The following is a 10000-nucleotide window of genomic DNA, read 5'->3' on the forward strand; positions in this document are numbered from 1 at the left end:
TGAAGAGTTCATTTGCAAAAGCAGATAAGTGCCATTTTGGAAAAAAAAATGAGCTGAGGCTTTGTAATTATTCTTTGCATAGTGTTGTTTTCAATAAAACTTTATTTTTTTGAGATATGTCTGTTTTGTTACATCTCAAAGTCACTCAACTTTGGTTTGACTGATATCACCTAGAATTTTTTTAAAACGGAGTTATCTGCTTTTGCAAATTAACTCTTCATATGTAAAATGGGTTATGGTGAATAAAAAGGGGCGCAGGTTGCTTATTGGGAGAAAAAACAAACTAACAAAAACCTGCAAAGTAAAAACTACAGTTCAAGCCAAGACAAAAGGCCACATAAGGGTGATACATGACAGAAGTCATCCCACCATCTCATGAAGATTGAGATCAGCAGGTTAAAAAGTGCTGAAGCAGTCATCTCTAGAAAAAGTGAGGTTGTCAGGGTCAGGTGAATGTGGATCTAAATGCAAACACAAAAAGTTGACCAGCAACAAAAAGTATTTATTTAAACAAACAAGGTAAAACAGGAAAGAGGTGTCCAAAGTCCAACAGAAGAAAAAACGACGAAGTAACAACTAAAAGATCAACAGGCCTAAGCCCTGGACAAGCTTAAAGATCAAAGTACAAATGAAAATAAGAAAGTATAACACACAACAACATTTTCATTTTGGTGTTGCAAGATTTAATATTAACTAATATTAAAAAGGTTTTTATCTAAGAGGCCTTAAAGGGTCAAAACTCAGGAGGGTTATGTTTGTTCATGATAAATACTTACACACTTGGTATTTAACTAGTTTTTATTTTGATGTTACCAGATTTGATCTTAGTTAATATTACAAAAGTTTTATCTAAGAGGCCTTAAACGCAGAGGAATGATCATGTTTGTGGATGGTTCATTATTTTCCATCAGTGAAGACATGATTTGACTCAGGCGTCATCGTGCAGGAAACCACCGTCAGTTCTGTGGTCGACCTGCCGCCGTCACACAGCGACCACAAGTCTGTCTCTGCTCACTATCTTCACACTTTTATGACAATCAGGTGCCAACAGTTCAGGAAACAGTCTTATCTACGTTCACCTTCCTGGTTGGAACAGGAATGAAGTGAGACCAGTAAGACCAGCACTGGCTGAGTTTATAGTAAGTACATATTTGAGGTTCTTCACCTGCAGGTCAGAGGAAACGTTTGACTTTTAATGAATTATTTCCATCTTACAACTTTAGTAGTTTACTGTAGTTACTTAGCAAATAAGTATTAAATATCTATTAAATAGTCATGAATTCACCCTTTGTCGACCTTTGGAAGCAGTATGTTTGCACTGTTTTTAGTCTGCACCATCACAGATTAAATATGTAATAGCTCTGAGTCTCTGCCTTTTATCTATAGATACATTAACAAAAAATGTTTTGCATATATGATGCAAAACATTTCCAGGATCCACAAAGAATTTACACTTTACACAATTAAAGGTGTAGCCTACACCTACAAGCCTTAGCTACATAAGAAAAATAAAACATTAGTTTATTGACAGAATATGAAGTGGCCACTGTCTCCATATAATAAGAGACAAAACCTTTTCTCAAAAATGTTTCACAAATCATTTTTGGCTCTCTAGTGCAGTGGTTCCCAACCTTTTTCTTAAGGGACCCATATTTTTACCATTGAAAACTTTGGTGACCCCCCCCCCCCGATGTAAAATAAAATAAGGAACATCATAACTTCTTTTACATGAAATACTTTATTATATTTCAGTAATTTAATAACAGCATGGAACAAACAATCAGGAGAACCTGTGTATGATTACAACATATTGCTTCAGAACTTGTACTTTTAAAAACATAATTGTGTTTTTAAAAGTACAAGTTCTGCAGAATATGTTGTAATTTTACACAGGTTTTTTCTCATTGTTCCATGCTGTTTTTCAAATTCATTGTGACTGATATTACCCTGCTGTATATTATGTATTTAATGTTGTTGATATTCAATCATCTATTGATATAGGCTTATAATTTATTTGTTTATCTATTTAAATACACGAATAAATGTTTAATGTGGCCCTTGAATTTAGTTGATTGTGTCACATATATGAATTAAATGCTTAGCCTACTCATTTATTTAACATTTTAATTACATTAAAATTATTAAACCCCTTAAAATCAAGAGGGCTTCGCGACCCCCCCTGGATCTTTGGCGCCCTTTGTCCTGCCCCCCAGGTTGGGAACCACTGCTCTAGTGTGAGTTTTATTAATTATTTATTTAAAATAATAATTATAATGGTTTAATTCTGAAGTTTGGACGGTTTTAAGAACAAAGACTGTCACTCGCTCTGGTTTAGACCACAATCATCAATCTGCTGATTAATCCAATTTGTTGCTGTCCTGTACTGAACTCCAGCAGTAAATTCCTGCTTATACACTGATGCAAAAGTCGTGATGACAATAGAAAATCAACCACCTGACCTGGAAACAGTTACACTAAAGTCACTGAGAACAACTCAGAGCTGAAGGTGCATGTGTTATCCACAGGAGGCACAAATGAATAATCTCTTTACTGTAGGTTGTTACTTACTGTGACTTTCCAGTAGATGGTGCAAAGTGGCACCAGTTCATCATCAGCATCATCACTGCCCGTCCTGCAGCTCCTGCTCTGAAATATTGATCTTAGTCTGGTCTTTTTCTGTTTCTGTTGTAGTTTTTAACACTTTCTTCAACTCGTGTTTCACCTTCCTATGAATCATGTTCTTCTCCAGCCTGTTAATAATTTCACAGTAATAAAAAGCGAATGATGAAAAAGCAAGACATCTCTGTTTCATGTTTCCTACAAATACTCTATACTTCCCTAAAGAATAATTTTGTTTGCAGCTTTCCAGTCATGAAGTTACCACACACAGAATCCTTAAACATGTTTACACATCTTGCTTTGATTGTTAAGTATTATTAAATCAACTATGCAATGTTATTTACTACACATACAAATATGAAGTTACTGTATAATTTACAGTGAGTATTATGTTCCTATAAGCCACATATTCCTAAAAGGAGTAAATATATGACCAGACAGAACAGCCATTGATTTTTTTTTATTTTTTTCTTCAAGGGGAAATGTTATTTTTCTCTTTGTCATAGTCCTCAACTCTTCTTGTCCTTCAGCTTTGCAATAAAACACTCCCCCCTCTCGACTCCTCCAACTCAGGGAAAAAAAAATACAAATAAAACAAAAACAAATACGGAAAGATTCATCAGGCCTGAGCAAAAACACTGTTTCAGTAGTATGGGGACAACTTTCCTCCTCTCTCCCCCTCCCACCCCCCTCTGTCTCTCTGTCTGTTCCCCCCAAAAAACATCCCAAGAGTTAACAATCAACACAAGTCTATGGACAGCCAATAGAAATAGAATACATACAATGCACATTTTTTTTAATAAACTCATGTCCGTTCTATAAACTCTTTGCTTATATGAATCACTCTTCATTGGTCACAGTTCAAGTGGTAGTTGGTGAGCTCCCTTTACATTACTGTCCTCTGGTGCAGCCACCGATGCCCCCCCACCCCCGCCCCCTCCGCCCCCCCCCCGAGGCCACACTACTGTATGTCATTGCACAGGAGGGACCAATAGCACAAGGCTGCGTGAGCTGGCTTTTTTGGTACAAACATGATCAACTGTTGGTTTGCCATTTGTGTTGAGTGTGTTGGCGGAAGAGCAAAAAGTCAGGGCCCGATTCTCCCAGTTACAAAAACAAACAAAAACAAAAAAAAAGCCGAAGCTGGAAAAAAGTTCACTGGAAAAAAATAATAAAAATAAAAAGATTCTCGTCAAGCCCTTTTCCCTTTTTTCTCTCTCCACCCCAAACATCAGCAGTCCACACACACACACAGGGCAAAGCAGGCACAGCAGTTCCTGTTTAGTGTTGTTCTAGGGTTTGTTTAGTATTAAATTAAGGCAATCGAATTCAGCGAGTAGTATTTTCACTTTTCGCTGAAAGACTGAGTGTTGGGGGGTGTTGGGGGGGGGGTAATAATAATAATAAAAGCAACATGTGTGTAGGCCAACTAATTCTGCTGGTCCTCCTCATATAGTATATGGTGTTGTACCAGAGATGTCGTTTGTTATTTAGAAGTTTAATGTGTGGAGGGAAGAGGTCGATCACCTTAAAGCCTGTCTGAGATTTACAATACTGCAGTAGTGGCGTTTTAAAATAAACTTAAAAAAAAAAAAAAGAAGAAAATAAAAAGCACAGTGAATCATCTGTATGTGTGTGTGTATGTGTGTTGAGTGTGTTTACTGCTATGCTTATGTGAGCATACACCACACGGGTTCTGCTGCAAAGGCAGCTGATGGTTATTACTTACTATACATGATCACACCTATCGCCAGCTGAAATACTGTATTTTTGTACATTAGGACCGAACAGCAGAATTCATTGGCTGCAGTTGATCAGTTGGTACCAGTGAGCTTGAGCTTTACAAACTGGCATTTTACAAGAAAAAGCGTGCTGGTCTTTGATCCTTATCATTGGAATGAAATCATCATAATAAGCATAATAATTAATCAGAATCATCATAATTATAATAATAATAACAACATTAAGAATATACAAATGATGAGGATACAGAAGTGATACAAAATACCCTACGTTAAAACAAACAAAAATGAAAACGAGATACCACAATCAGACATGCTTCGAAGCGGTTATGTTTGGCAAGAAAGCAGTTTTGTTGTATCATAAAAACCTCACAGTGAAAATAGTTATGCCCCTTCAGGATTACAAAGCACAGTATTCAGTCAAAATCAATATATATATATATTTTTCCCCCCTTCATCTACTTCTTCTTCATAGAAGAATCAGGCGTGTGTTGTACCACTGCGTTGAAATCCAAGGACCGCCCCCCTCCCTCCCTCCCTCCCTCCACCCGACCCCCCCGATGGCTCTGGGACAACTCTCTGATCTCTGAAGTTCCTTCGTTTCCATTTGCACCAAAAAAAAGTAAAAAATAAAAATAATCATTAAAAAAACAAAACAAAAACTTCTGAAAGGGATGACGACATACTGTTACGGCTGAAACCAACTGTACACTGGCTGCTCAAGCTCTAAGGAACCAGTCTGACGTGAAATGATGATGAAGAGGATCCTAATCCTACCTGGAGCTACTTTTTTTTTTGTTTTTTACTCCTCAGAGAGTAGAGATAAAAAATATAGATTTCATATATCACCTTCTAATAACATCCTTATAGTCGTCCTTAGTTTTGTCTAGAGGTTGAGGGCAATACCATAATTTAGAGTGATCAGCTCTTTACTGCCTGAATTACAGACAAAATAAATTAACTGTACGTATTTTATGAAAATAATGAAGCAGCCTTTGCTGCCAGCAGTCGGGCAAAAAGACAAAGGGTTCAGGCCTGCTGCTGAAAAAAAACAGAGGCGGTGGTCATTGCTGACTTAAGCGAGAACATATCAAACATGTCTTGCCTTTTGCTTTTAGTAAATACTTTAGTCTTTGGTCAATATATTCCTCCTCAGTTTATACATATATTCATACACACACAAATATGCATGTACATACACACTTATAAACGTGTAATAAACTGGATATTTGTGCACGTATGTATTCACACTTTATCATAAAGGACCTTTTGCACAAAACATCGAGTTTGAAATAAATAATTAATCCAGAAACAAAATATGAGTACCTGTTCATAATTCATGTGAAAAAATACGGAAACAAAAAAACAAAACAAAACAAACCAAAACACAAAGTAAAATAAAAAGTAGCCTTATGTACAGCGTTAATCTTCTTTTGACACAGGCTAAAAGGCGTTGTTTTTAAATAAACAGACTTTGCATCTTTCAAGAAGCCTGAGAGAGAGGCTAGACATGAGAAAAACACTTGTCCTTCAACATGTATGTGGCCAAAATGGCTGTCAAACGAGAACATTTTCCTCTCATCCAAGAACACTTTCCTTTTGAAGTCTTAATAAGTTTGTTTGTTTTTTTTTTCCTCTTTGCTTGGGATTCAAGTGATGGCGTCTCTAGTGTTTAGCCATCGGCTCACACTGTGAGTCCTCGCTCAGCGGTGCCGTGTCCGTGTCCGCTGGGCTTTTCGTCCCAGCGTCTGCTGCTGCTGCTGCCACGGCTGCTAACTGTTAGGCGGCCCATCGTTCAGGAAGTAGGTCGTCATTTCCCCTTTACCTTTGACTTTGACGACCCCACGACACTCCAGCACGTACCCTTTGTTTGCAAGCACCTGGTAGAGATCTGTGGTGACCTGTGAGTGGACAGAAGGAGGCAGAGTCACCGAGGGATGGACGCATCGATCCACCCGCACGCTGTTCATTATTTCTCATTTTTATCGTCCTTACAGGTGGGAGGCTGCTCATTTCAGTTCTTATGAGGCTACAGATCAATAAAGTGACCTTTTTTCCAGGGTTGTCAAAAAATATTTAAAGCTCTACTACTTAAAGCAGAAGTAAGCGATATTTTTGTGTTAATATAAGTCTTAAATAGTTATATCTTCCGACAGCAATCACTTACATAGAGTGTTTGGTCTGAAACACGGGTCTGTCAGTCCCTCTGCTCTGCTCTGAGTCGAGGAGAAAACATTTATCGTATCCTACAGTTTTTATCCAATGAGGAGAGAGAACGGCATGCAGGGCTGTGTGTGCAGCCAAGGGACGCCGTGAATGTGGTGACGTAGGGACGAGGACTGTTATGGTGCGTTCAGGGCAGCTCGTAACTCGTGTTTTTCCGACCTGTGAAGTCGTACCAGTTCGATCTGGTACGAGTTCACGGGTCGGAAGTTACGAGTGGCCGTTATAGTGACTTTCACAGGTAAAACAGGTCGGAAAAACACGAGTGGGTTGCCTGGAACGCTACAAAGTCGTAAGTCGTGACTTGAAGCTGTAATTTACGGTTTCAAAAGCCGGCCTGGAACGCAGCATTAGCCAAAACGACCGGATCGCTTACTTCTGCTTTAAAGTTATTCCTCACATATCCAAGTGAGGAGAAGTTTGAGTGATGCTGCTGGAGGTTGTTAACATGATGATTTCATAGGATATCAGGATCAGCTGAGACAACGACATTGTGGGGGATGTAGTTGAAGGGCAGTGTGGATCGTAACACTAACTTCATATCCAAAATTAACTTTTTATTAAAGGAGAACCATGCATGTCCTGTTGGTCACTTTTCCGCTGTTTTGCTAACCCTCCTCCCGACCATGTGCATTTGTTTTCAACGAAGCCGACGAGAAATTGATTCATGGAGCGGAACATAATGTTATTTATCATATGCGCATAATGTGGTGTAACATCAAAATGTGTATTGTTTTATTTTGAAATGTAAGCTTTTATTTTGGTAGCGAAAAGGAACTGATGTTAAATATATGCTAGACCTGAGTCAGCTAGGTTTTTGGTGTGCATAGAAAAAAGAGAGCAATCCCTCTACATCCAGTATCACTTCTCTTCGCGTGGCATTGGCAGTAAGTAGATTTGTTTATAGTCATAATGTTTATTTTGTAATATGAATATTGAAGGAATTTGATTTGTGACATGTACAGTTGTTAAGTTATCATCTTCATCATGTATAACTATATACTTATATAGTATGTACTTTATTGTTTCGTTTTTCACTTTTTCTTCATTAAAAATCCTGCCAATCCTAACACACGACTGTTCCTTGGAGGTGTAGTGTGTAAAGGTTTAGCTTGCTGTTAAATTTGATATCAACATTGAAGGAAAACAGTACGCATAACGATGTGTAGCCTATATTTGTGTAGTTTTATCTGTCATAAACAAGAGATTACGGGTTATGGGGTGCGTTTTTATGTAATGGTTCGTTCGAGACGAGAGCTGGGACATTAGGTCGGCTGCAGTGACCTTGCAAGGTTGGTTTTCAGCCAAAAGACGCTACGTTGACGGCATCGAGCCTCCATTCTGCCCGTAAGTCATTTATTAAACCATCACAATCACTCCAAAGCTGTTTAATGAAGGTTAAATAAATGTAGCATAGTTAAGGTAAAAAATCTTGCATAGTTCCTCTTTAACTTTTAGTATCCTGGTTGACTCTGTGACCTCACCTGTATGCGGTCAGGTACACCTGTGCTGTCCATGCGACTGGCCACGTTCACTGTGTTTCCCCATATATCGTATTGAGGCTTTCGTGCCCCGATCACCCCTGCTACCACAGGCCCAATGTTCAGACCTGGGAATGATACAAAGAAAATAAAACATCACACTGCATCAAAAGAAGCTGCCTCGTTACCACTGTTCAAACTTTAAATTTTTGTGACATCACAAGAGAGAGACAGCGTTAAGTCATTGGTTGTGTCCGAAACCCCTCCCTCATTCCCTCCTCCCTACTCACTATATAGTGAATTCAATATAGTGACTATATAGTGACTCACTGGTCAAATAAAAAAACACTTTCGGACACTCCTCCGCCGCACAGTTAATGACGTATTACGTCGCGTAATTAAAACGTTCCGACCGCGATTGTAACGGCCGGTGCAGGTACCATGGATACAACCATGGTAACGGCCGGTGTAGAGGAGTAAAGCAATATATTAAGCGGATATATATATATATTTAAGCATAAAAGATGTTCAATCAAACCCACATAGTTTGAAACAACGTTCAAAACACACACAGCCAGTGTCACAACTAAGCATAACGTCCGCAAGTTTAATGCTAACGTTAATGTAAAACACCATAGACGGGCTAACAGAAATTAGCCTCGCTATCCAGAGCCTGTGGTCAGTTTATATTATATTATATTATATTTATATTAGTTTATATTATTATATTGCTCTGACGTTTGTTGTGGGAGTCTGTGGAAGCCGCGACCGGACAACTCTGGCAGCTGGACACATTTATTGAGGCTGCTGCACTACTTCATTTATTTGGTAGCTACACCGGTCGCTCTGGGCCGGTGTGTTAACAGTGTCGATCCGTGACCGCAATGCATGATGGGATATCTTGCTCCGGTTAGTGACCATCGGATGCTCACTACATTTCGCGGTGAATTGTGGGATAGATTCAGTGCACTATATAGTGAACATTAACTCTTTCACTGCCAAAGACGAGTTATCTCGTCTTAGCGAATCCAAGCGTAGTCTGCCAAAGACGAGATAACTCGTCTTAGCGTTTTTTTAATGGCAACGCCATGTTGAATGTCTTGCCCTACTCCTCTGTGAAGATCAGACTTGTATCATCAAAATTAAGTGCAGAAAAACACATTTGGATTGAGAGATGTAAAAAATATAGCGTATTCCCCCCCCCCTCACGGAGCGGTGCGGGTGTCTGACTGCAGCGGCGCCGCTCCGTGACACTCTGGCCGCCGGTGAGAGCTTAGGGGGCGGCGGCGGGGCTCATGGCGGCTCGGCAGCTCGTCGAAGCTCCGTGCAGCTCCGTGATACAAAGCACAAACGTTAGTAACAACAACCCCGTCGATCGCTCGTCGTTAGGCATCAAGAGCGTTTGGAAAGTCGCCAGATTTTGCGAGAAATCACTCGGATAGCAGCTTGAAAACCCCGCGATCTACAGTAGTGTGGATGAGGAACGGACGGCGCCGGCGAACGTGACGAGAGGTAAACGTGGTGGGAGTGTCTGTACTCTGTTGTGAGCGCACATGTCTGTGGCTGTGAGTTCAGGGGGCGTCAGCCAGAGCTGTCGGCTGTGTGTGTGTGTGTGTGTAGATGTGTGTGTGAGACAGAGAGAGTGAGTGAGACCGCTGCCTGCTGACCAGAGGAAGCTGGATCTGATCTAAAGCGCCGTGTTTCGGCTACAAAAACCTGTCGAACTGATCCGCGCGCGCACACACACACACAGACACACACGCACGCACACACACACACACACACACACACACACACACACACGTATGCACACACGTATGCACACGCACACGTCACGTACGCACACACACTAAAAAAAAGGAAAGAAAAAGTTGTAACTCAAAGAAAAGAAAGAAAAAAGGCTGCAGTAGTGTGTGTCAGTAGCTAAATATTTTG

General features: G+C 39.9%; 1 protein-coding gene across 1 annotated transcript in view; it reads right to left on the reverse strand.

Annotated features, from left to right (window-relative positions):
- Positions 1 to 3063: 3063 nt before the first annotated feature.
- adcy6a (adenylate cyclase 6a) overlaps positions 3064 to 10000 on the reverse strand; it is a 64303-nt gene continuing 57366 nt past the window's right edge. The window contains exons 23-24 of the mRNA XM_085782542.1: positions 8069 to 8193; positions 3064 to 6262 (exon numbers count right to left, since the gene is read on the reverse strand). Coding sequence (XP_085638668.1) covers positions 6134 to 6262; positions 8069 to 8193 — 254 coding nt within the window. The 3' untranslated portion in view covers positions 3064 to 6133. The remainder of the gene's footprint in view (positions 6263 to 8068; positions 8194 to 10000) is intronic.

This window comes from Trachurus japonicus, chromosome 7, assembly GCF_045865225.1.
Source record: "Trachurus japonicus isolate A0001 chromosome 7, Traja_1.0".
Taxonomy (NCBI): domain Eukaryota; kingdom Metazoa; phylum Chordata; class Actinopteri; order Carangiformes; family Carangidae; genus Trachurus; species Trachurus japonicus.